Genomic DNA, 27,526 nt, shown 5'->3' with positions numbered 1-27,526 from the left:
AAGGAGATTACTAGGGTGGAGCCTTCCTGCCTAGATCACACTATTGTTCAGCCACTGCCACTGTTCCCCTTCAAGATACTGCTACTTGCTGGGAGGCTTCTGAGCTATTCCGGAGACTATACCCTATCCTGCACATCACCTCTACAGCTGGTTCCAGGCTCCAAGGATGAATTGGCGGGAATGGGCCTCCCCCCCCCCCTTTATAAGCGCATTTGCCATTAAACATTTGAGCTTTGATCAGGAAACTTGACTTAGCTCCATTTTTTCTCTCAACTGCCTAGTTCTCTCTCTTTCAGCTCCAGTCTGCCTCCCAGGTGTACCCCGTTTCTTGTGAGCCACAGGTCAACTTCCAACAGTCTGGCATCCAAACGTGGGGCCTGAGGAATGGCAGAAAAATGCTGGAGGAACGCTGCTTGGTATGGAGCTCCACGGGAAGAAAAAGAAAAGGATTGTACCGGGGCACAGTGAAGCAACAGGTAAAGTGTTGCTGGAGGTGTGGAAAGATACAGGCTAAGCTTGAATCAGTGCTAACCCAGCGCTGGATTCACTTCCCCTGCTTCAGGTGAGAGGAAAAGGGTTTAAAAAATAATGAAACAGGCGATTGTCTGCAGTTGAGAACTGTATCAGACTAGAGGAATAGGGCTTAAAATGATGGAACAAAATATATAGAGGAAAATGGATTTTGAAATTCTCCCAGAGGCAGAGAAAAATTCAGGGGAAAGTCTGCCTTTTTCTATCTGGCTCCTACAGCAGAAGTTCTCTGCCCTCTTTGTGTTGTCTAATGTCTAGTCTAATGTCTGGTGCAACAGTCCGTTCACGTGTCAATCCATGTGTGTTTGTGTCTAGTTGTCTGAATGACTGAATGTTCTGTGTTTCATGTTGGAAAATAAAGATGGCTAAGACTTTATCTGCTGGTTCAGCAAAGCTGAGAGTGGCCACATGCTTTAGCCAGGATCAGGCACAGCAGGAGGGCTCCTGATGGAAAAACAGTTTTTTTTTTTTTTTTAGAAAGGGAGTTTACAACCTCTTATTTTTAAGGCAAATAGGCTGGTAGTGTAAGACCCCCTTTCGGGGACCCCACTCTAGCCTCGGGAGTGAGAGAGCACCCAAAGAAACACGAGAATCCATCTTGCTGTAATCACATGAGGCAGTTTAATGACAGAGCTCTGGACTGACTTGCATCTCACACGGGAGATAACAGATGTTGGCCATGAGGCTCAGAAGCTAGGGGTTTTTATGGGGTAAGGGGCTTAGGGGTGTGGAATTCAGCATAGCGACACACTATTGGCTTATTCAAACATCAGCAGAAAAATTACATGTATGTGCAGGGTATCAGAGTTCTGTGAGTTGTTGACTCAGTTCAGATAGCCCTGTTATGTCCTCACATTCCCCTTTATCTTATGATCAAGCTGTTCCCAGGAATGGTTTAACTATGGGGCATACCCGGGTTTGTTTTTCTTTATTTTTCAGCCCTAGGCAGCCTCTAGGCTCACAAACAACCAGCAAATTCTGAGTACTTTATATGACTTATAGGTCTTGAAATTTCATCTTTCTTTCAGTAGTTGTTCCTTCTTAAGAAAATTCTCTGCAATCTTGATTATTGCATTTAGCTAATGACAAGGTGCTTTTTGTCTTATAATTATAGCTAGAAAATTTGTAATTCTTTGATTGGTCTAAATTCATAAGACTCATGTAGCCGCTTCATTTGTTTTTTACTGGTCTTAGAGGTGTAATATGCTCTGTGTGTATTCATCACAAGAGTATTAGCTTATAACTTATGGGGTATGATCAAAAAGGTGTAACACTGGTTACTATAAAGTTAGCTTTAAATTGGAAACTCAGGTTTGGAGTCTTTCCAACACATGGCATAAGGCAGGCCAAGAGGCTGGGCCTCTAAGGATACTTCTAGTTGAGATAATATTTAATGTGATTCTTATCCTAGAAAGTAGAATTAAAGATAAGATTTAAAGCAATGTCTCTTTAATGAAGCATTAACACTTGCACTGTCATGCATTCATAGGTATAAATTGGCAGCCAAATTTTGCAACGTGATAGTGAAATTTTGATGTTTATTCTAAGGTGATAAATTGTTTTGAAATTGGGTTTTGCTTTCCCAAAGTTGTAGTTATAGTCTAATATTGCAATACTTAAAAATACTTAAAAATTCTGAAATCTGTTCTCAGGGCAAGAGGAACAAGCTCAGAGCAGCGTCTGCAGGGCTTGTGTGACTTTCTTTTGTCTTGCAAACATTGCCTAAGGAAGCTCTCAAAACTTGCCTCTCCTTGCCTTCAGGGAAAATTCCTTTTAGCTAAAAGAGCACTGTTGCAGATCTATCCAGATGTTGTTCTAAATAAAGTTTAAATTCAAAGTTTATAAAAGGTCAATCAGGCTGTAGAATTTATCAGGACATTGCGATTTGACTTGCCTACTTCATGTAAAATTATCATAGATTTAAGATTTTGTTTTTTCCTTTGCATCTGGAAAATTGTAAAGAGTTTTCTTCTAGTGAGCTTGTAATCACTGGAAAATTTTGCTACTGAGTATGGCTAATATAGCCTTACCTCATGTAAGAAAAATTCTTAGTGTCTCTGCTTCAATACAAGAAGCTAAGAGTTTGAATCTTTCAGTGTATATTTTTTCCTAAGTGGGAAGTATTTTATTAGCTAATGCCTCTCAAGGGAAGTTTACTTTAAATCCCTGCTCTCACACAAGGAGCTTTTAAATTCTGGGGAGTAGCTGTTGCTCCAGAAAAGATTCAGAGGCAATATCTTTTGAATACTTAGAGTTTTAGTTATACTATAAAATTGTAGTATAGAAAATCTAAGAACGAAAAATTGATTTGCTTCAAATTTTATTTTCAAAAGCTTTCAGGAGATGTTAATTGGCTAAGACCTCACCTTAAACTCACCACAGGAGAACTTAAGCCTTTGTTAGGTGCTATTAAGTGAGACACAAATTAACTGGCAAAGAACAAAAGGCTTTGCAGAAATTAAAGAAAGCCATTGCCCCCATGAGCATTCGCCTGTCCCTGCAGGGGGTGGCTGTATTTTTCCTGCTAGGACTCAGGGTGCTCTGCCACCCTCGCTTGGGCTTCCTGGCCTACAACAGATTGGGCCGCTTCAGCCTCTTTGGCCTGGGAGGAAGGCTGGAGGCAGGCGAGGCCGAGGTGGCGTTCACCTCAAACCACAGTTTTAACATCCTATTAAGGCTGCTGTGGTGCTAATAAAGAATTGTAAGATAAATTTGTATATTTTAGAAAACCTATAACAAAAATCGTGTCTTAAGAACCTGACAAAAGCCGGGCGTGGTGGCGCATGCCTTTAATCCCAGCACTCGGGAGGCAGAGGCAGGCGGATTTCTGAGTTCGAGGCCAGCCTGGTCTACAAAGTGAGTTCCAGGACAGCCAAGGCTACACAGAGAAACCCTGTCTCGAAAAACCAAAAAACAAACAAAAAACAAACAAAAAAAGAACCTGACAAAGTGTCTGTTCCTTGTTCAAAACAGCAGTTAATTTGGTTATTACAGAATATTAATATTTGATCTATTACAAACCATCATTTTAAATAAAAATGACAATCATTATCCCAAAGATAAGCTAAAAATTGTTTTTATGCATGCTTCTGTATCTTCTATAAATTCATGCATGCATGGTTCCCAATTACTGTGTTTAAAAACAGCCCTTTTATGGGAGAAAAGTATGTGTGAATTGGATCACACACTTATTCTTTTGAGTTTTCTCCTGCTTCAGCACAGATAATTAAATTATGTGCTGTAGATGGTGTTTTAAAATGTTGAATAATAAAGCTTTAATTTGTATCTTTATATATATCAGAGCTTACATTTGCTTAAAATTGTTCATCCCTCAGATGCTATTAATTCTAAAGTTTGCAATTGCTTATGCAACTCATAGAAAAAAATACTGTTCCTTTAAGAAGACTGTTTTTGAACAGTTAAGAATTTGTCTTGGGTTGCCTGGAAATGACCCCCAGGATTCGCTTTTATGTTATAGAGATTTACATAAAGCTTTAGCTGATAAAGGATTACAGATAGCTCCTAAAAAGATACAAACTCAGGATCCCTATAATTATTTGGGTTTTAGACTTACTAATCAAGCTGTTTTTCCCCAGAAGATAGTTATTCGCAGAGACAACTTAAGGAATTTGAATGATTTTCAAAAATTGTTAGGTGATATTAATTGGCTTCGCCCATATTTAAAGCTTACTACAGGGGAGTTGAAACCTTTATTTGATATTCTTAAAGGGAGTTCTAATCCTACCTCCCCTAGATCTTTAACCTCAGAAGGATTGCTGGCCTTACAACAGGTATTGAAGAACAATTTGTCACTTATATAGATCACTCTTTGCCTTTACATCTGTTAATTTTTAATACGATTCATATGCCTACGGGATTTTTATGGCAAAAGTCTCCTCTAATGTGGATATATTCGAGGATTTCTCCTAAACATAATATCTTGCCATATTATGAAGCAGTAGCTTAGATGATTATCATTGGAAGGAAGCAGGCACTAAGTTATTTTGGCAAAGAGCCAGATATTATTGTTCAGCCTTACAGCATAGGTCAAGACACTTGGCTGAAACAGCACAGTACAGATTGGTTGCTTGCTCAAATAGGGTTTAAAGGAACTATAGATAGCCACTACCCTCAAGATAGGTTGATAAAATTTTTAAATGTATATGAGGTAATATTTTCTAATATGACCTCTTTACAACCCTTACACAATGCTGTTCTGGTGTTTACTAATGGCTCCTCTAAAAAGCGAGCTGGATATCAAATAAATAATCAACAGGTAATCATAAAGACTCCTGGCCTCTCAGCTCAATTAGCAGAATTAACAGCAGTACTGAATGTCTTTAAGTCTGTGAATGATGATTTTAATATTTTTACTGATAGTTTATATGTTGCGCAATCAGTACCCTTATTGGAGACCTGTGATATGTTTAACCCTAATACGCCAGCAGGATGCTTGTTTTCACAATTGCAAAACATCATTCTTGCCTGAAAACACCCGTTCTATATTGATCACATATGATCTCATTCTGGTCTTCCTGGACCTTTAGCTGAAGGCAATGATTGCATCTACAGAGCTCTAATAGGAGAGGCCTTAATTTCAGATCCCGTTGCTTTGGCCAAACGTGATCATGTAAAGTTTCATCTCTCTAGCCATACCTTAAGGCTCCGACATAAGATCACTAAGGAGCAGGCAAGAATGATTGTAAAACAATGTCTTAAATGTATTACATTATCTCCAGTGCCACATTTAGGAGTTAATCCATGAGGTCTTATACCTAGTCATATTTGGCAAATGGATGTAACTCATTATGCAGAATTTGGAAAATTAAAATATATACATGCTTGTATTGACATTTGTTCAGGATTTCTTTTTGCTTTTCTGCATACAGGAGAGGCCTCTAAACATGTAATTGATCATTGCCTACAAGCCTTTAATGCCATGGGATTGCCTAAACTTATTAAGACAGATAATGGGCCAAACTATTCTAGCAAAAATTTTACTTCATTTTTTAAAGAATTTGGCATCAGACTGAAATTCCTTATAACCCCATGGGACAAGGAATAGTTGACCATGCTCATCACACTTTAAAAAAATTGGCTTTTAAAAACAAAACAGGGGCAGTTATATCCCCCAAGGTCACCAAAGGCACATTTTGCTTTTGCTTTATTAGTTCTAAATTTTTTGCAAACTTATGTTAAAGGTCAGTCTGCAGCAGATCACTACTGGCATCCAGTTACTTCTAGTTCTTATGCCATGGTAAAGTGGTGGGACCCATTAACTAATGAATGAAAGGGTCCAGACCCGGTCCTAATCTAGGGAAGGGGCTCAGTCTGTGTTTTTTCACAAAATGAAGATGGAGCGAGATGGCTGCCTAAAAGATAAGTTCGTCAACTGAACATAGATCCTGAATCTTCCAGTAAGTATGGCTCTGACCTTGATTATAGCTAAAAATCCTCTTTAGCCGAAAAGTTAATTTGGAGCACAGCCTCCTCTCCTAGAAAGTTACAGCCTTTCTGTGATTCTCAAAGTCACCTCCCCCACACCAGGAGCTCTAAGTCTAAGCTTGATTGTTGCTAATTTTTTTTTTTAAGTTAATGGTCTTTTTATTGGAAAAAAAAATAAAAGACTAGCATTTACAACTTGGAATGGACGTAAATTATCATTTCCTGAACAGCAATGTTGACGGTGTGCTCAAGTCCACAGACACAGCCTACTCTGCTGGCTCCGAGTCATGGTTCACCAGGTTCTAAAACAGTCCAAAGGTGCTCCCTTAGGAGACATTTCTTAGTAAAATGTGTGGGATTTGGTGACAGCCTTGCTGTTCAGTCACTCCAATGCAATGCGCACAGCAATGAACCATCGCACTCGGGCTCGCCACCAGGGTGTCACTGTCACCATGGGACTGGGGCACTTGATGAGGACTGTCCTACTTCTGGGGCTGTGTCTCAGAGTTTAGCCTTCACCCATTCTCTGCACATCAATCATCCTGAGGTAAACCAATTTTAAATGTTTGCTTGCAGTAAACTGGCTGCTGACAATTTATCTGAACAGATTGAACTAGAAGCCATCTGAGATTTTGAATTTGTTTTTTCCATTTTTCAGTTTTAATACAAATGCCTGACTGTGCTCAATCATCAAGCTGCATGCATGAGAAACTGGCCAGCCCAAACAGTGTATTAATCATTAGCAAATGGAACTTTAAGGAGTCCACTAAGTGCTTCCTTATAAGGTAGTACGAGTATTTATACTGTAAAACTGATGTAGGGCTTGACTTTAGGGGCAGGACCACCGACCAATACATGCAGACTTTGTGTGTGGACAGAAGGTGCTTCTGACATTCAGCTTCGCTAGATACAAACAGAGTGAAGAAATGAACTTTTTCTTTTTTTTTTTTCTTTTTTTGTAAGAGGTAAGTAAAAGATTTCAATTTGATTCTTCTAGAGGGGGAAAGTAGTTGAAAGTAGGTCTTCATTTTGCAGTCATCATCTGTACGAATTCTTCATAGTTGACTTGTCCGTCTCCATCAATATCTGCTTCTCTGATCATTTCATCTACTTCTTCATCTGTTAGCTTCTCTCCTAAGTTTGTCATGACGTGGCGCAGTTCTGCTGCACTGATGTAACCGTTTCCATCCTTATCAAAGACTCGGAATGCCTCGCGGATCTCTTCTTCGCTATCTGTGTCTTTCATTTTTCTAGCCATCATAGTCAAGAACTCTGGGAAGTCAATGGTGCCATTCCCATCAGCATCCACTTCATTGATCATATCCTGCAGCTCGGCTTCTGTTGGGTTCTGACCCAGTGACCGCATGACAGTCCCCAGTTCCTTGGTTGTGATGGTGCCGTCACCATCTTTATCGAATAGGGAGAAAGCTTCCTTGAATTCAGCAATCTGCTCTTCAGTCAGCTGATCAGCCATGGTGCGAGCGAAGGAAGGAAGAACGGAGCAGGCGAGGGTGGCTGCACCAGCGCAGGGGCTGTGACCGCCGAGTTGCCTCCGCTGCTGCTGCTAACGCGCTACCTGCGTTGTGCGCTGAGCCTCAGCCGCCGCCCGACTTCGAGTAACGGCACCACGGACACGAGACTCCCAGCACCACTGCCGTGTGTTGCTAATTTTCGATTGAGTGGAGTACCTGGACTTCCCCAAAGAAGCTTTTGTACTGTTGCTTTTCACTGTCTTGACTTTTTTTTCAAGCAAGTCAGTCAACGCCCTTCAGCCTGAATGCAGCAGGTATGCAGCCTCACCTCCAACAGCGCAGGTGGCAGTTATTAATCTTCATGAGGAATCATTCTAAGTACATATTGTGGCTTTGGTCTGAATTGGGAAAAAGTTGTGCTAATGAGGGCCGGACAGTCAAAGACAGGCACCCAGATCTCAGAAGTATACCAATCTAAGACAGAGGTACATGCCAAAAGGCTGTGGCTGTTGATAACACACCACAGAGCCATGTTTTGTGTGAAATATAACACAAACAAGCTGCACGTAGCCTCCAAGACAGAATTGGATGGTTCGGGAAGATCTAAGATTTCCTAAGACAGACACAGCCAGCCACCATAACTCCAGGCAGGAAGAGCATAAATAAATTTTATGCCTCAGTCCAGCTTTTTTTTTTTAAATATTAATAACGGGGTAAATTGTAACCTCCCCTAGCCTGAAGCAGGCTAAGTCAGACCTTGACCTTGCTGCTACTAAGGAGATTACTAGGGTGGAGCCTTCCTGCCTAGATCGCTCTATTGTTCAGCCACTGCCACTGTTCCCCTTCAAGATACTGCTACCTGCTGGGAGGCCACTGAGCTATTCTGGAGACTATACCCTATCCTGCACATCACCTCTACAGTTGGTTCCAGGCTCCAAGGACGAATTGGCGTGAATGTGCCCCCCCCAACCCCCACTTTCTAAGTGCATTTGCCATTAAACATTTGAGCGTTGATCAGGAAACTTGACTTAGCTCAATTTTTCTCTTAACTGCCTAGTTCTCTCTCTTTCAGCTCCAGTCTGCCTCCTAGGTGTACCCTGTTTCTTGTGAGCTGCAGGTCAGCTTCCAACAATGCATATGGCATCCTTGTCAGGTCTAGAAGATGCTATATAGCATCAGTCATCCCAGTCTTACTCCTTACAATCTTTGTGCCCCATCTTCTTTCATGTTCTCCAAGCTTTAGGTGTAGGGGTTGCATGGTAGATATACAAGGTTAGGACATGTCACTTTTGATAATTGGGTTTTGTCAACTTGATAGAAACTAGAGTCATCTGAGAAGAAGGAACCCTACTTGAGGGACTGCCACTAACAGCCTGGCCTGTGGAAATGGCTCTGTGACAGTTTTTGATTAATGGTTGATGAATGAGGGCCCGAATCACTCTGGGTGATGATACTTGGTGGGTGGTCCTGAGTAAACAGTGGAGGAACAAGCCAGTAAGTAGCACTCCTCAATGGCCTCTGTTTCAGTTCCCGTCTCCAGGTTCCTGCCTTAAACTTCAGCACTAACTTCCTTCAGTGATAGATATGATCTGTGAGTTGTGAAATGCAATAAATCTATGTTGCTTTTAGTCATAGTGTTTATCACAGCAACAGAAATCAAACAAGAACAGCACACGGTCACTTGTTCTCTGAGCTTTGACTAGTTGTGGATCTCTGGAGTAGCTGATGTAGCAAAAATGAAGCTACTTTGGAGAGGGAAGAGAGCTGCACTTATCTGGGTATAAGGATAAGTGATTAGAATAGAGTTAGAAATGTATTGGGTTGGGAAAGTGGCAGTATTGGGTTGTCCTCTAGAGCCCGTGATTGCCCCAGTCACAATTAGTTGGCTAAGTTCATGTACCAGACACAAATTCCTTCCTAATAAAGGTTTCTTTAGTGTAATTAGACAGCTTTCAGTTACCTCAAAGATAAAAGTGCCACAATTGTACCATTCAGAATATTTTGCCTGGACAGTCATTGCTGTGGTCTGTAACCTTTACATCTGGGTAGGACTTCTGATTGCTTTTTAACCTCAGTAGTTTCATAGCATCTTCTGATACTGTAAGAGCTAGGCATTAGAGAGGAGGCTTCCTAGTCAGCTCTAGCTCAATTCCTCCACAACATGGTATAATTCTAATTCTGATTTTTAGCACATGATAGGAGAGACAGACTGTGGCCACACCAGGCATACATCACTGACAAAGAGGAAGAGAAAATGGTTTTATTTTTGTTCCTCTGAAGTAAAAAGTCTACCACAGGATGCAAAAACACTGATTGGTTTTGTTTCCATCAAGAGACCCCAAGTGAAGTCTAAAGGGACTTCTCAGTAGTAATCCTTAGGCAAGGAATGTGGGACCACATCACCTATAGATGCTGATTTTGTCAGAACATGACAATTCTGGAAAATCTACCATACACAAGCTAGCTACAGAAGAAGGAAAATGCACTTTGATCAGCACCAGTAAGAAAATTCATTGGGACTTTTGATGTAGTTACACATCTCCTATTCTGTAGCAATTTCCATTCTTGAAATTGTGGGAATTCTAATTTGCAAACTGAGCTATCAAGACAGAAAGACAGAATCATATTCAGGAAGTGAAATCAGAGACTATTCTGAAACTTGGGACTTCCTTTCTTCCTTGTTTCTAGGGCTTGTGAGTTCATGCTTAAGTTTTCCATAGTCTAACCGAATGTCAACAGTTTCAAGACACAATGGAAACTTAAGGGATTGACAAGATGATCCCTTAGCTAATACTGAGGTTTAATGTCTTCTCATTCTCCTTGTGTAGTCAGTGCTACACAGCTAATCCTATTGCTCCTTTCATGCCCTTGCCACCCGTGTTTCTAAGAGCAGCATACACTATAGCTTTCTTAAAGTCTCTTCGTAGGGCAATTAGTTTCTATGGGAGAAATATTTTACTTTTCATTGCAGGTGATCTTCTCATCTGTGAACCTGATTAAAAGGCTCTTAAGACTCTCAGAAAGGCTCCTCCTGAGTGCTGTGGCAACTTTCAGAAAGAGGAAAAACAATAGAAAGGAACAGCTGCTTATCCGTGGAAAAATACTTCCTTCACCTACTTTCCTTCTGAACTTTTTGAGGGAAGGAGAGGGAGGGAGGAATGTTCAAGAAACATGTTTATGAGAAGTAGAAAATACTGTTTCTTCATATGTGAACATTCATGGTACTCTCTTTTCTTCTACAGGTTTAGCTATAGCACAGGTTTCAGAAAGCTGATCAAAAATGGTGGGGGAAACGACTTAGCTAGAACAAGAGAAGGTGAACCATTAGGTAGAGAAAGAGAAAAGAGAGGAACCATTAGGTAGAGAAGAGAAGACCTTGTTGAATTTTGAAAAGCTTAAAGTCATTCTTAAGAAAGAGTCTGAGAGTGGAGAAGATAAATAGAATTTATCATGTTTATGGTGTTCTATTGTTCTTGAGGCACATAGGACTCTTTAGTTATATGAAATGATAAGAACTTGTTCAGGAGCCGTGTCCAGGGTATGCTAATAAACCTAGCAGTTGGCCTTCCTGGAGGTGTTTTTGCATGGTCTGAGATGAGTGAGCTCAATGGCAAGGTTCAAAGAGACTTTTTATCTCAGGACTGCTTCTTGCTACTGATATGCCCTTCCTGTCATTATAAAATTAATATAACAATCCCTGGGCATTAGGCCACCCATCAGATTTCCTGAAGATCAACATAAAGATGAAATTTTATGAATTAATGCTGTTTAGATGAATTAATCGTTCTATAGAATTCCTGATTTGTTCAATTAATTTTAGGAAGAAAAATTTAATAGATGGTTCTAGTTGGTTTGTTAGAAAGATGTAATAAAATTAGAATCAAGAATAGTACGTGCCCACTCCTCACAATAGTAAGTAAAGACTGCATAATAAGAAATACAATGAGCTTTTATAATTATACTAAAAAGAGATATAGGCTTGGAACAAATTTGTATTCAAATTAAAAACATTTAGGTCCAAGGATATAGCCATGTGTGTGTACTATGATAAAGTAAGGTCATGTAAAAACTTTTTTTTTAACGTATAATGAGCATATTAGAATGAAACACTGCTTTGAACTTAATATCCACCTCCTTCTGTAACTCCCATTTTATGTAACATTTTATTTCTTAGGTAATTTTCCAAAGAACTTTTTGTCTAAGAAGGTATAAAAAGGCCAGAAGAAAGAAATAAAGTTGTTGGTTGGTTGGTTTGACTTGGAGGACTCTGACCCATCCATCCATCCATCCATCCATCCATCCATCCATCCATCCATCTATCCATCCATCCATATTGTCCATATCATTCGTATGTTTATGTCTGTTTGTCTATATGTATGTGTGTAGGTATGTAAGTGTACATGAATACTTGTGGAGTGTATGAAATAGTTGGTTGGGCCCAACATAAATGTGAATGTGTTAATGTGTGAATGAAAATGTATGAATATCTGGCATATCTGCCAGTATAAAGCATGTTAATTCTTTCCTTTTCCTTCCTCTCTAGTTCATAGAGTCAACCAGCCTAGCCAGAGAGGCTCTGGCTGCTTTGCAAGAGAAGAAAGCAAAAGCAATAAATCCTTATTAATTAATTATTATTAATTATAATTACTTAATTATAATTATAAAATAATATATAATACAAATATTTATAAATAGAAACAATTATTTAATTATAATATATAATTATTATAATTGTTTATTATTATTAATTATTATTGACTACTGATATATTGACTACTGACCACTGATAGCAACAAGTGTCAATAGTCCAGAGACCTGCAGCTTCTGGCCTCAGGATAATTTAAAGTCAAGACATGCATATGTTGGTATAGAAAGCAACTTTTACATTTACAAGACCAAGCTCCTGCTGACACTCTTCCCCCTAGGCTGCTTCAGTGAGGACCCAATCCTGGGATAGGTCCCAGGCAAGTACTCATCTAAATTGGCTTGTTTCACAATCGAATTAAAACACAGAAACCACCATATTTCAACAGAGGGACTTTCACACATGGATGATGGAAACGCGGAGAATCCCAACAGGGGACAAAAGTCAACATATAAAAAGAATAACAGCAGGAAGTGGTTACCTCTCAGTCAGAGAGGAACTGGAAGGTGGCTGTCTAATTTGCCACCCCCACTCACCAGCAGGGGCCATCTGGCTGCCTCATGGAGCCCTGCAGTGCTATTGACTAGCAGGTGCTTCTAACACAGAAGGACTGGCTTAACTGAGGGAAGCTGGATGCCCAGCAGTCATGCAGCCACCTGATGAATGCCTCTTCAAGCAAAACTCTGCAGAGAGAAACATTGTAGCTTCTCTTTCAGTCCAGTTTATGGAAGCCAGCCAGAAGCTGTAGATCTAAGCTGGCAGACAAATGTAGTTCTCAATGAAATATGTGTGAAGAGGGCAGTGGACAAACAGATCAGGGAGCAAAAGAGCACAGAACCTTCTCACACTCTGGTTTTTGTAACCCCATTTCTTTGAATCTATTTTGGGGATGAATCGAGGAGGTCAGTTTGCCTTGATGTGGGTTTTATATGTTCTAATTGCAACGGAGAATGTCAGAATACCTTGCTTAACTATCATGCAGTGAAAAAACCTACTAGTTTACTCATTGTCGTCTCAAGCCCAGAGGCTGTCCATGTACTTTGTAGAGAGCAACTGAAAGAGTCTGTGCCTCTTGTTCTTTTGCCATTTTGCCATCTTCCAGTGATCCAATTTGTTTCTTGAACTTCTCTCTTAGATGTAATTACTGTAGAGCCATGCTTGTGCAGTCAGTCAACTTTCATCACACCATCAGGTTGCCTTCATAGCCTTCTGTTTCATGTCTTGAAGCCTGAGTACCTGCCAGGAGGTAGTTGTATTCCATCTGACTTTAGCATCTACCGTACACTGACCATATTTACAAACTTAGTATATAGAAAGTCTGCCTGGGACCATGATTGTTATCTAAACATTTTGGTATTTCCCTTGCAGTAGTCCCATGTGGAGTGATTTAGGGTGGAGGTGACAAATTTAAGCTTGTTTTTTTTTTTTTTTTTTTTTTTTTTTCTGGTATTGTACTTACACGTGATATCAGTTGTTTGGACTTCAAATAAGCAACTGTATTATTCCTTGGCACTGTAACTGGGTCCAAGTAAGTTCACTGTTCTGGGTCTTGGCTTCCTCATTTATAAATGTAATCATAAAATAGAACCTACTCTATAGGAATTGAGTTGTAAGAATCAAATGACTTGATGTATATGTGTGTATGGTTATGTTTCTGTATATGTGTATATATATATGTATATATATATATATATATATATATATATATATATATGCACTAACATGATACCATTTTAGGTACCTATATCCATTTTAGGATATAAAATTGGCATCTGATAATCATCCTTTAACTAACATCTATTACTCCTTCTTAACTTTACCCAATGAGAATCAATACTATTGCAAGAGCCTGTGAGAAGAACATGTGTTTTATCTAGCTAGTTGGATAACTTGAAAAGTCTAACTACATAACTAATTATTATAAAGAAAAAAGTCACTGTCTAAAATACATCCACAAACTACACAGATAATCTTACGAATAATAAAACAAATTTTAAAACCTGACAAATTGTCTCTGAGTTGTAGCAGTAGCTTTCATTTTCCAGTGTATTTACTTGGGACTGAATCACAAGATCTTTTTCTCTTTCTGTAGTTTTTGTGTGGTTTGAAGATTTAAATTTGTTATGGGAGCAGCCTTTCAGTTGGCCAATGATTAGCTAATTTCTGATAATAGAAAAGGAAACCTATTGCCCCAAAGCTGCTGTTTTCATTTCCTCATGAGAAGAAGAAGCACAGTAGAGAAGAGAGGCAGAGCCAGCGCTTAACCTTTGCTAACATGGGGAACTGGGCTGTGAATGAAGGACTCTCCATCTTTGTCATTGTAAGTACCAAACCAGGTAACATACATTTTTTGATATGTTGGAGTTCTCTTGGAATCTGAACTAGAGCAATGGCTTTTATTATTGTTGTTTGTGTAAGAAGTATACTTAGTCTGGGAACAAGCATCTACTTGCAGGTAGATTCAGTTAATTTTCCCATCCCAGGCTTCTTAATCCCAGCATGCCTTTAACCCCAGAACTTGGGAGGCAGAGGCAGGCAGATTTCTGAGTTCACGGCCAGCCTGGTCTACAGAGTGAGTTCCAGGACAGCTAGGGCTACACAGAGAAACCCTGTCTTGAAAAAACAAAACAAAACAAAAAAGTTAAAGATAAAAAATATGCATCAGCAGCTCTTATTTTCAGTTTATTTCTGAGTTCCTAAGACTATGAAGTTAGCCAGCATTTACCAGAGTGCATAAAAGATACTTCATACTAAAGATTCTAATTGTGAGAAGATTTTTCAATTACTCAAGGGTAAGTTTCTTCACTTTTTATGTTAACTGTTTTAAATGGTCAATTAAAACTCTACTGTTTTCTGAATAACATTTATTCTTATGGATTTTGTAGATAGGAAAGTTGGCTCTATTTCAGTCATAACACTAAAACAAAGTTCTCAAGTTTCTTTTTAAAACAAGCACATTTTTTTTTCTGTGCAGTCCAAACTGGAGTAACTTGTGAATTTTACAACAAATGGAGGTAAAAGAATTGAAATAAACTATCTCGCCTCATACCTATGAAGTATGTGTATTATATGTACTTTATACACATATAAAGTATATAATATGCAACCATATATAAGAAGCAATTTTAGAAGGTTCTAATAGCTATTTGATTTCTGTTCTGAACTCTTAGTGTTATCAGCAAAGCAATTATGGATGAGTTGAATAGGAAGAAATGTGTTATCTAAATAGTGTTGGCTAACAGCTCATGAAAAAACACCATGAAGCTGAAGTAGAACACCGAGCAGAATCATTCCTTGATAAGGTTGTTTTTGGGATCAATGTGAACTTAAAACCTAGAGCATTTATTTTATTTTTAAATTCCATGAACCTCACCCCCTTGCCCACACTCAATATTCCCTCCTTTAAAAATTAAGGAAAACTTATCCAACAGAATGGCAAGCTGTGTGTGCTGCAGGTGACTGTCATCTGTGAGCACAGAGTTCAATTTCCTACAGGTCAGGAGACAAGAACAATACCTTATTTTCATCTGCTCTTTACTCCCCAATCACTGTTACCTGTTTGAAGTTAAGATAAAAAGAAGAGGAAAGAGAAAAGAGACAAGACAGACTGAAATTAATTCAGTATGTTGACCAGGTAGTGAAGCAATCATACAAAACAATGAAGGAAGGTAAAGACAGTTCCCAAAAAGTGTAGAGGCGCTGTAATAGGAAAGAGCTGGCACTGAGCTAGGTGCACCCAGCCCTATGTCAGAGTCTGAACTTGGGGAAGTCCTGGCCTTCATTTGCCTCCAGTCTCATATGGAATCTCCCTCATACAACTTTTCCTGTTTGTGCAGCTCGTGTGGTTGGGGCTGAATGTCTTCCTCTTTATCAACTACTACAAGGTTTATGATGATGGGCCTAAGTATAATTATACTCGAAAACTCCTTGGGGTAAGTATAACTTCTGCCTCAGGCAATCTTGGCCAGCTCACGCTTGCAGTCAGTTGTATTCACACATATTCCTTGTTAAGTCTTTGAGTAAATCTCCTGACCAACTAACACAACACCACCAGCTTTATTCCCCCATTGGAAATTCTTTGGCAAGAGTCCCTTATGGCCTGCTGGTGTAACAAGCTGAAGTATGGCAGAGGATCCTCGCCACATCCCTACCCACCAATATGTGCTGAGCTTAACATTGGAATGTCTAGAATAGAAAGCTTACTGAGAGCCACAGGGGTGGCTCTAGTGTGACAATTGAAATGTTCTGGGTTTTTTGTTTTTTTGTTTTTTGTTTTTTTTTTTTTTGGTAAGTTTGGTGGCACATTTGGGCCACATCATTTGTTACATTAATAATATGTTATAATCATGTGTATAAGTCATACCAAACAATCATGACATTATTAAAATGGTCTCTAATGCATTAATGGTGATCTGTTTTCTCTGTATAATAAATAGGCAACATCTTTAGATATTGCGAAACCGATTTTGCCCAAGTGTTACACCATACCAACTTAAGTTACAGTTAAGGTCTAAATGCTAAAGGAACTTCATTTCAAATCAAAGATCTAGTTTTGGTACTGACCTCATGTTAATGGTATATGGTCTTAAAGCTTTAGGAGGAAGTAAGCCGATGCATGCAACTTACTTTAAAAATGTATCCAATATATAAGAGGTGGGGTGGGGGAGGCTCAAAGGGTAGGAGTTCTTGCCGCATAAGCATAAGGGCAAAACTTTCGATCCCCAGCTTCCATGTAAAAACTCGCATGCTCACATGCACCTATAACTCCACTACTGGGAGAGGAAGGGAGTAGCTGGGTCAGTAGGGTCCCGAGAGCTTGCTGAACACCAGACTAAACAAAAAACAGTGAGCTCCCAGTTCAAGGTGAGACATTGTCTCAAGGGGATAAGACAATGCAAATAAAGGAGACACCTGACATTCTCTGATGGAGAACGGGGTAGAAAGATAGATCTGAGATAAAGTGTACATAAACTGTGGTCTGGGAGGTGAATAAACAAGAAGTCAAAGGAAATGTATCCCACCCACTTCTCAGGTTTGAACTTGAAATGTTGACTTGGGGTAAAAAGGTAGTTTCAAGTTTAAAACAAAACATACAAGTAGCTCCTAAGAGAAACTCCTCCACTGTGAAGGAAATTTCTTTCCTGATCTCTTGGAGAAGCTTTTTAGGGTCCCATGATGAGACTCTGGGGAAGAGGAATACGGGTATTCTGCTCACCAACTTCTCTCTATTGCCTCTCCTCTCTCATATAGTCAGCACTGGCTCTGGCCCGGGCACCTGCAGCCTGCCTGAATTTCAACTGTATGCTGATCCTGCTGCCAGTGTGTCGAAATCTGCTCTCCTTTCTCAGGGGTTCCAGTGCGGTAAGAGCAAACACTCTATCTACTGCTTCCCATTGTTGACCATCACACCAAGTGCTCTTTCCAAGGAAGAGCCAAGCAATGCTCTGTAAAGCTCATCTTGTGTAGAATATTCATGAGCTATGTCACGTCACATGCTGTGATATACATCATGTACATCTGCATCAACATCTACTTATACATATATATATATATATATATATATATATATATATATATATACATACATACATATATTATACTATTTGAGGGCAAAGGTTCCTGGAACATCATTTAACTTGGAAACTTAAAAAAGCCGCTAAACAAACATATACCAACAATAGTAATCAAGTAAATATACATGTGTAGGGGTTTATGAGCCAGACATATGACATTTAGGAACTAAGAGTTCAAGAATGTTTTTAAAATCATGTCAGAGAAAATATATTTTTTTTGTATAACATCTCAAGCAAATTCAATCACTGCACAAAACAATATGCTATAATAAAATATAATTAGGAAGAGTTTTCTCCTATATTGGCACATGCCTATAATTCCAAAAATGAGGAGCCTGAGACAGTCATATCTTATGTTTGGGGCCATCCCAACCTACATAGTGAGTTGTAGGCCAGCTTCAACTACATAGTGAGATCCTGTTTATAAAACAAAAGCAAAAGCAAATCAAAACAAAAAGAAAGAAATGCTAGCTCCATGAGATTAGAGATATCAGAGCTTTCTACGTGCCCAGGGTCCCTTTTGCCTTTATATAAAGACTCTAATGGGCATTAAAGTAGTGCATTGATATACATGAAGTATTTTCAAGCCATAGGATTCTGTATAATTTTGTTTTACTGGTAGCATTATATGAAGATGAAAAATAAGTTAGTGATACTTATTTAGCACACATGTTCAAATAAATATGGCACAGAGCAAAATATGGTGTGTCCCATAAAATAAAGTATTGGAGAGAAGGTATCCTGACAATGGGCAGGTGAGGATTCATCAACACCTAGAATTTGCTGATAAAATAGAAAAGTATTATATATATGGAGAAGATAGCATGGGCGAAAGCATAGAATATGGTGAGAAAATCTGATTCTCAAAAAATGAGAAATAATATAAAACTTTCTCTATCAACCTTTATTGCGCTCTATTTAAATGTATTTATTGGGCAGGCAGTTCAATGGTATAGTGCCTGCCAACCATGCATGAAGCAATGGGTTGAATTGCCAACACCAAAAGAAAAGCAAAGGATATTTAGCCAATGTATGAGTTGATGGCTAGATTGTTTTCCTTTAGCTTCTATGAGCATTTCTGTACTTGGAAAATGAAAATGGACACTCAGCTTCTATCTGGCATGAGAGAAAGAGGGATGCGGCACTCTTTCAATAGGAAGTAATATAGAAAGAGTGCCCAAAAATGGACAGGTTGAACATGTCACTCAAGGCAAGGACATGCAGCATCCTGAGCTTGGTTAGGGTATATTTTTGTGTAACTAGTCTTTAAAACCTAATATCAGCAAGGCATTGCTTCACTTTGGATGCTTTGCTATTCCTGAGAAATATAAGGGTTTAATGCTCCCTGGGGCCTGGCCAGCTACTTCTGCAGAGTTGGTGAGCTCCAGATTCAGTGAGAGTTTTTGCTTCAAAAATAAGATGGAGAACACTAGAGAGACACTTGACATTGACCTCTAGTCACCACACAAACACGTCCACCCACCTCCTCTGTCTTTCTCTTTCCTAAAATTCTACAGTGTGTAAGTTAAAAAATCACATTTAAAGGAAAATGGAAAGCAAATTATTTCTGTGAATGTACAGTAATTTTGGTGGGCAAATGTCTAAGATAAGACTGGGGGAAGAAAGGAAGGATTTTGCTGGGAAAACCAGAAAGTTAAATAAATGTACTGCTAAAGAAGTAACATTGCATTTGACAATTACCAAATATCTGTACTAAATTGCCAGTCACAGGTACAACATAGCCTTTCACTTTGCCTTACTTTCCCTAGTCATAGAAACTTCCCATTAATGTTTCAAATGAGTTTTTATTTAAAAACAGACCACACTCAGCTTGCTTAAAAGGGATGAATGGATAACAATTGAACTTTGATATTACCCACCACTTTATAAAATACCATTTTGTCTTAAACATACTTCTTCAAATCCCTCTCAGGGGTCTCATTTTACATGAAGACTTGGGAAGAAGGGGAGTCTCTCAGTGGTACAGCATTATCCTAGCATGTGGGAGCCCCAGAACCCACCTTCAGCCCTGCAAATCCATCAATAGTAGAACAAAATGTTAGAGTCACTTTGTCCAGCAGCAAGACAACAGGTCAAACAAACTAAACCAAAAGAAGAATGGCGATGAATCCTTTAAGATTCTCTGGAAAAAGCCAGGTCCCTTATCTCTGGAAAATACTGTGATAAAGCTACTTTATTAAGTCATTAATTTAATGTGTCACTCTTGTGCCTTGCAAACCAGGGCAACAGCCAATAATAGTGCTCAATGTTAGCTGTTCATCCTAAGGTTTTCCAAATAATCTACTGAATAGAAGAATCCACAGAGATTAAATCTCACTGGATTGAAAGCCTGACTACCAAGCTACCCATCTTTGAAATAATATAAGAGCCAGATGAAGGCTTGCTAAATGACACCATTGTGCAATATCTTTCTGTTTTTATAGAGACATGATTTGGGTACTTTAAAAAAATCTCCCTATCCCTATGCAAATCCTATTTTTATTTAGAGGAAGTAAAGTGTGAAAAACAGGCAGTGTTTTCACTGAGGTGGTCAGTTAAGAAATCCGTGTTACCCCATAACTCAGAGTTGCATTGCCTTGAATGGTCATGCTCCATGAGCAGCACATATAAAATGTCAGCTTTGGGGCATCTTGTCGCCCACGGGTGAAGACCCTCATGAGGAACTTTAATAGCAGTAGTAAACTGGGGGAAAGCCAAGCTCTGTACCCAGATACATCTTCACACAGAAAAACAATTTCCTCTTTCTTTCTTTCTTTCTTTCTTTCTTTCTTTCTTTCTTTCTTTCTTTCTTTCTTTCTTTCTTTCTTTCTTTCTCTCTTTCTCTCTCTCTCTCTCTCTCTCTCTCTCTCTCTCTCTCTTTCTTTCTTTAAATTAGCACACAAAATAATTTCTCCTTAGGGCATTTTTGTACCTACTTAATTCTGGTTGATGAGTCTCCCTGTGACCTCTTCTCCCTGTATCTCTGCCACCCATCTTCATTTATACTCTCCCTCCCGTCAAATTGCTCCTGGTACCTTCATACCACCACTTCTGTTACCTTTCCCATTTCCCCTCCCTCAAAAGGAACGCTCTGGGCATGACATGCCCTTCTGAGGTTGGCAATCTGAAAGGTGGACTTTGCAAACAAAGTTACTTTTTCTGATTGGGATATAAATGAGTATGTTGTGACTAGAGTTGGAAATTGTAACAGCCACAGCTAACCGAGGCTTCATGGAGCTCATGTCAAGGATGTGAGGTGGGAACACAAGCAGGAGTATTGGGATTCAAAGCCAGCAGGCCATTTTGCTCCCCGAAACTATTTGCTTTTGCATGTGTCAACTAAACATCTTGAACTGTCCCCGTGGCACTGTTTAATATGCATATTTGAACCTGCTAAGTAACCCAGTCTAGAAATGATTGGGCTATAATAACTTAAGAACTTGTTCATGGAACACTGTGCTAACTAAACAGCCATAGAATTCAGTTCAGGTTTAGAGATGGAAAACATGCAGACCCTGGCTTTGAAACTTTCTGCTTATCTGGAGGGAAAAAAAGCTCTCTGGCTGTGTAACCTTACCCTCTTCCAAAACCAAAACAAACCAACTAAACAAACAAACAAACAAACAAACAACAAAACAAAACAAAACCCCCAAAACCCAACCAACCACAAAACCAAACCAACCAAACAAACAAAAAAAACACTGTGAGAAAAGGCTAGGCCTGAGTATGTAGAACCACCTGCTGACCTTTTAATAACCTCAGTTTGATGTGTAGAAACAACTTGTGAACTTGTGACACTTCTATCTTCAGATCAGAATCAAACAGGAAGGTGAAAAGGCCTTTCGTCTTCTACAGTGTTAGGATCAGATGGCCTCTTCATGGCTCTGCCTCTAACCATGTGGCCTCATAGGGAGCCTTGTGCTTTTTTTTGTTTGTTTTTTGTTTTTTTTTTTTTTGTTTTTTTTTGTTTTTGTTTTTGTTTTTGTTTTTTGTCTCTGGGACATTTAACAGGGAAGGAGGCCAAATACTGCACCTTTAAACATAAGTATACTGTCCTGGGTAGGGCTGTCGCTCAACAGTGAAGAGCACGCCAAGAGTCAAAGGCCTTAAGTTCCATCCACAGTGTTGGGGGAAAAAGAGAATGAATAGGCATATCTTTAGTAAAAGATATAGTAATGAATTAAAATTGTTCATCATTGACTAGTGCCCCTTTCGAGGTCTCTCTGTGTCCTGATTACTGGAGGAAGGACGATGGCCACAAGCTTAAGGAGCTTAGAGTCTTGTGGAAGAGATAAAGACTAACTATGGGCTTTCAAAATTATAAGGAGCGGGGCTGGTGAGATGGCTCAGTGGGTAAGAGCACCCGACTGCTCTTCTGAAGGTCCAGAGTTCAAATCCCAGCAACCACATGGTGGCTCACAACCATCCGCAACGAGATCTGGCGCCCTCTTCTGGAGTGTCTGAAGACAGCTACAGTGTACTTACATATAATAAATAAATCTTTAAAAAAAAAAATTATAAGGAGCACTAGACAAAATGGCATTCTTCATATTTATCACATTTTTACTGCCACCGTCTGCAGATATTTCTCATGATCCTTTGCCTGAGTTTTGTAGGCAGAGGTAAGCCTAGCTCTTGGCATTTCACCTAAAATGTTTATAAATACGCAACGCAAGCCCAGTAAGACCAAGCAGACATATGATGGAGTTACAAAAGCCCACAGTATACCCTACTAACTATGTAATTCATTTTACTTCCACTTTTCATTATTTTGAAATTCAGTTTCAATACAGTATAGAAATTTGCAAAGATGTCCCAACAATTGCCCTTGCACTATAATGATAGTTGATTGAAGTTGGGCAAGCCTCTTTGTGACAGTAAGAGAGAAACTTCCTTTTAGGAGTCAGTGGACAATAGCAAATTGATAGATCCCCGAGGAAGCTCTAAGGCCTAATGACAGCTTGGCTATTTGGGAGGTGGATGGCGATAACTCAGAGGTGAGTCAAAGCACACACATGCTATCTGTAGGCTAAGGAGGAACAGAAAGGGCCCTGGCAATCTAAGAGAGAGTAAAGGCCTTCCTTCAGACCCTGCCAGCAGATCACCCTGCTCAATTTTCAGGAAGTGGTGAGGAGATCATTTTCTTGAAAGTTTAGTATCGGCATGCCTTGTTTACCATTCATGACCACATGGGAAAAAAGCACTTAGGGAAAATGAAGGATTGCTGCTCTGGTGGGACCTGTGGCTCAGGCTTATTAATTTTTTTTATTAAAAAATGTGCTTTGTGTATACTAGATCTTAAGTCATAATGGTTATCTCTGAATGGGCACTGTATTACCCAATCAGATCACTCCACTGTTCTGACACTGCATTGATTTTTTTTTTAAGTGTATCTGTCAAAGGCTTGTAAGGGGCATCAACATCTATTATTTCTCAAATTTTATTGATGCTAATGATAGTGATAAAGATAGGACTGAGGTGACGCCATAGGAAGCCTAACAAAACCATACTGATTCTCTTCAAATTTGTTATGATGCTGGAGCTAGTGAATTTCCTCCTCCACCCCTCCTGTAAGAAAATAGAAAAAAGGCAGCAGCGAATGAGGACAGGCTCAGTTATCTGGTTTCCAAGGCAGTGAAAGTGTGGTCTCTTTGTATGACTAAGTAACCATTAAAGAAAACTTTAAAAAATATGTCCCATGTTGCTTTTTGTTCAGGATGCTTGCCCTCTCTAGCTGGAGAGACAGCTAACAGGTAGTTGAGAACTTAGATACACAATGATGCAAAATAGCATATGATTCTAATAAAAAAAAAACTCTCTCAATGAGTACATGCCTCCTAGAAAGAGCTTTGATGATTAAATAGATGAGATAAGGTCCTACAGTTATGTGGTATGCCTGTGAGTCGCCATAGACAGATACATGTAAAGGCAAAATTTACTTTCATATCACTGTTTTTAGCTAACTATACTAATTTTCATCCTGTGATTATTTTTGTTTTGTTTTGAGACAGGGTTACTCTGTATAGCCCTGGCTGTCCTGGAACTCACTCTGTAGACCAGGCTGGCCTCGAACTCAGAGATCTGCCTGCCTCTGCCTCCCAAGTGTTTGGATTAAAGGCGTGCGCCACCACTGCTCACTACCTGGACAGGTCTCATCCTATGATTCTTAAGAGTCCAATACAGTTTACCACTCCAGGAGGGATGCTAATAATTGTAACTTCTGTGCCACAAATTGCCACAAATGCATTAGGTTTAGAACAAGAATCATTTGCAAGCTGAAAGTTGTGTAAAGCAGAGGTCCAGCTTTCTGTGAGACAGAGAAAAATGCAAGCCTTCCGAAAGTCTAGGCTCAGAGTTAAGAGTATCTTTCTAGCATGCACAAGGCCCTGGGTTCCATCAGTTCTGTACAACAAAATGAAACAAACAAACAAAACAACACACCAAAAACACAAAACCTCTTCTAGGCTCCTTAGCAAAAATCTATTCATTATAGTTGCAGGTCTGTGGTCTCTGTTTCCTAGCTAGCAGTCACTCCAAGGCCATTTTCTGATCCCATACTCCTCTTCCCATGTACCTGCCCCCATCTTCCAGACATCAGCAGTAGCTTACATTCTTTTTGTATTTAAAGTCTCTGAATTCCTCTTCTTTGGAACTTCTAGAGTCTATGTGATAGTGTCAGATCATTTGGAGGGGGGGAAACTTCCTCTTTAAGTCAAGTTTGGACTTTACATCTGCAGATTCCACTTTACCACATAGTATAACAAACTACATGTCATCCACACAGGTCCCATCCACACTCAAGGGGAGAAGATTGCAAAGGGTCATTACAACTCCTTCCAGAATTCTGCCTAACAGAAGGACTTTTAAAAACTGGAGGAACGTGGCAGTTAAGAAACAGGAGGCTATTTCCTTAAAACTATAAAAGAGTTTGCTGGTTTGAATGAGCCCACTCTTTTTTTTTTTCCATCTTTCCAGGCCCATAACCATTTTTTTATGACACAACATTTGCTTATCTGATTTTTTATTATTAAAATGTTATTATATATTAAAAACAATACAACCTCTTGGGTATCATTTTCTGCATGTATAAAAGTATTCTCAAGAATCTTTTTTTTTATTACGTATTTTTCTCAATTACATTTCCAATGCTATCCCAAAAGTCCCCCATACCCTCCCCCCCCCAATTCCCTACCCACCCATTCCCATTTTTTTTGGCCCCGGTGTTCCCCTGTACTGGGGCATATAAAGTTTGTGTGTCCAATGGTCCTCTGTTTCCAGTGATGGCCGACTAGGCCATCTTTTGATACATATGCAGCTAGAGTAAAGAGCTCTGGGATACTGGTTAGTTCATAATGTTGTTCCACCTATAGGGTTGCAGATCCCTTTAGCTCCTTGGGTACTTTCTCTAGCTCCTCCACTGGGGGCCCTGTGATCCATCCAATAGCTGACTGTGAGCATCCACTTCTGTGTTTGCTAGGCCCAGGCATTGTCTCACAAGAGACAGCTATATCTGGGTCCTTTCAGCAAAATCTTGCTAGTGTATGCAATGGTGTCAGCGTTTGGAAGCTGATTATGGGGTGGATCCCTGGATACGGCAGTCTCTAGATGGTCCATCCTTTCATCACAGCTCCAAACTTTGTCTCTGTAACTCCTTCCACGGGTGTGTTGTTCCCAATTCTAAGGAAGGGGCACAGTGTCCACACTTTGGTCTTCATTCTTCTTGAGTTTCATGCATTTAGCAAATTGTATCTTATATCTTGGGTATCCTAGGTTTTGGGCTAATATCCACGTATCAGTGAGTACATATTGTGTGAGTTCCTTTTTGATTGTGTTACCTCACTCAGGATGATGCCCTCCAGGTCCATCCATTTGCCTAGGAATTTCATAAATTCATTCTTTTTAATAGCTGAGTAGTACTCCGTTGTGTAAATGTATCACATTTTCTGTATCCATTCCTCTGTTGAGGGGCATCTGGGTTCTTTCCAGCTTCTGGCTATTATAAATAAGGCTGCTATGAACAAAAGGCAATGACTGATATAACAATGACAGCTGAATGATAATGGATCCTTCATTGAGTAATTGCCCCTCTAGTCCCTGTTCTTCTACATTTTCTGACCACTGTCCACTAAGGATCCCAATACTTCAATTATTGAGTCTGATTCTGAGACATTTAGAATACTAATGACGGTGTTCTTGTGTCTGATTTCATGGAAAGGGGCATAGACTTTTGATAGACAAATAATAAACTGGAATCCCAGCCAAAGTGAAGTTTTAATTTTTTTTTTACCTATAACAGAGACAAGAATACATGCATTATTGCATTAAGTGATAGATAAATTATCTGGATCACACAGGCCACTCAATAAAGCTTTTCTCCTTTATCTGGAATCCTTATGGTTTTCCTTTCTAGTACTTTCACTATTCCAAGTGTCATCTTTTATGTAGCCTTCCTGCCTTTCAGGTGTGGTGCACTGAGAAACAATGGAGCAGATACAATTTTCCATACAATCATATTTTTGTACAAAATCAAAATATTTTATTAATAATAAGTAACCTCCTTATTTAAATTGAATGCAATACATAGACCAATGTATTGACAATACTTAAGACTGTTTTAGAAGTTCACCGACATCTTTAAAGAATTTTTATTTTTATTTTTTTTATTTTTTTTGGTGTCAGTACATTTAATTTGGAGCAAAGCAGCTAAAATAAACACATGGCCAGTTGCTCTGAGGTTTTCGTCTTTCTCTGCTTTGAGCATTGACCTTGACTCCAGCTTCAAACCCATGCACACTAACATGTGCAGGCAGGCCAAGTGCATTAGGGTATGGATTCTCTTTCTAGTTTGAATGTCAAGGTATCATATAAATTATAAAATACTGCAGTATTGGTACAAACTATTCTCAGACAGTCTGGATTTAAATCCCATCTGTGACACTCACTGGCTAAGTCACTATGAGGCAAGATAATCAACCATGTTTGTTTCATTAGCTGTTAGATAGCAATCATAATGGCCCCTCCTTAAAAAAAGTAGCATAAGAATTAAGTGATCCAACACATGTAAAAGGCTTAAAGCAGTTCTTTTCACAAGCTCTCATTAACTTTCAGTTATTATTATCATTGATATTAATTATTAATATATGACAATGATCTTCCTTGTAATGTTGCTGACCTAAATGAACATGTGAGCCCATTTCCGCCCCTCCTATAGTGTATATGAGCAACTGTGCAAGGATGTATTCACTTATTCTAGACTTGTTCACTCATCTTTGTCCCAGAATCCAAAGAATGTGACAACAGACTAAGCCTTCATGAAGTTTTAGATACCTTGTTTATTAAATAAATTAATTAAAACTAGAAATATATTTTGTCAAAATTCAAAACTGTAGAGAACAGTGAAAAATGTATTTGCAACAAGGCCTCATGTCACGAGTATGAGAAAAGGAAACAAATGACTTAAGCTGGCTGTTTGAACTGGGAGGGATGACTATCATCCCTTGTCATCAACCAAATGGATGGCAATCTACTCTACTCTTTGTAGAGTGCTTATGAGAATTACATATCAAGTGTCTGGAACAAGGAAAGCGTTCACATGAACAATTTCTACCATTCCTTTTCCTCTCCATCCAAAGTGTTGCTCGACAAGGATTCGAAGACAACTGGACAGGAACCTCACTTTCCATAAGATGGTAGCTTGGATGATAGCACTTCACACCGGTAAGTCTTAGAAGACATTTGAAATACAGAGAGCGATCTTGGTTGCATGTATGCAGGTCCATTAAGTTGTGATCAGATGAGTTAAGGTTAAAGCATTCAAACTCTATTTCCTGATGTTAGGATTCATACCTTGGGTGGAATAT

General features: G+C 39.2%; 2 protein-coding genes across 2 annotated transcripts in view; one reads left to right on the top strand and one right to left on the bottom strand.

Moving 5' to 3' along the window:
• Nucleotides 1-6,908: 6,908 nt before the first annotated feature.
• Nucleotides 6,909-7,633, bottom strand: LOC110286582 (calmodulin-1). The gene has a single exon (XM_021153033.3). It carries the CDS (start codon nucleotides 7,448-7,450, stop codon nucleotides 7,001-7,003), a length of 450 nt encoding a protein of 149 aa, XP_021008692.1. The 5' UTR covers nucleotides 7,451-7,633; the 3' UTR covers nucleotides 6,909-7,000.
• A 6,609-nt stretch (nucleotides 7,634-14,242) lies between these two features.
• Nucleotides 14,243-27,526, top strand: part of Cybb (cytochrome b-245 beta chain) — a 34,555-nt gene continuing 21,271 nt past the window's right edge. The window contains exons 1-4 of the mRNA XM_021153154.3: nucleotides 14,243-14,413; nucleotides 15,930-16,025; nucleotides 17,344-17,454; nucleotides 27,299-27,383. Coding sequence (XP_021008813.1) covers nucleotides 14,369-14,413; nucleotides 15,930-16,025; nucleotides 17,344-17,454; nucleotides 27,299-27,383 — 337 coding nt within the window. The 5' untranslated portion in view covers nucleotides 14,243-14,368. The remainder of the gene's footprint in view (nucleotides 14,414-15,929; nucleotides 16,026-17,343; nucleotides 17,455-27,298; nucleotides 27,384-27,526) is intronic.

The sequence above is a fragment of the Mus caroli genome, unplaced genomic scaffold (assembly GCF_978045245.1).
Source record: "Mus caroli unplaced genomic scaffold, Mus_caroli_1 scaffold_5, whole genome shotgun sequence".
Lineage (NCBI taxonomy): Eukaryota > Metazoa > Chordata > Mammalia > Rodentia > Muridae > Mus > Mus caroli.
This window is presented reverse-complemented; position numbering and strand designations above follow the sequence as displayed.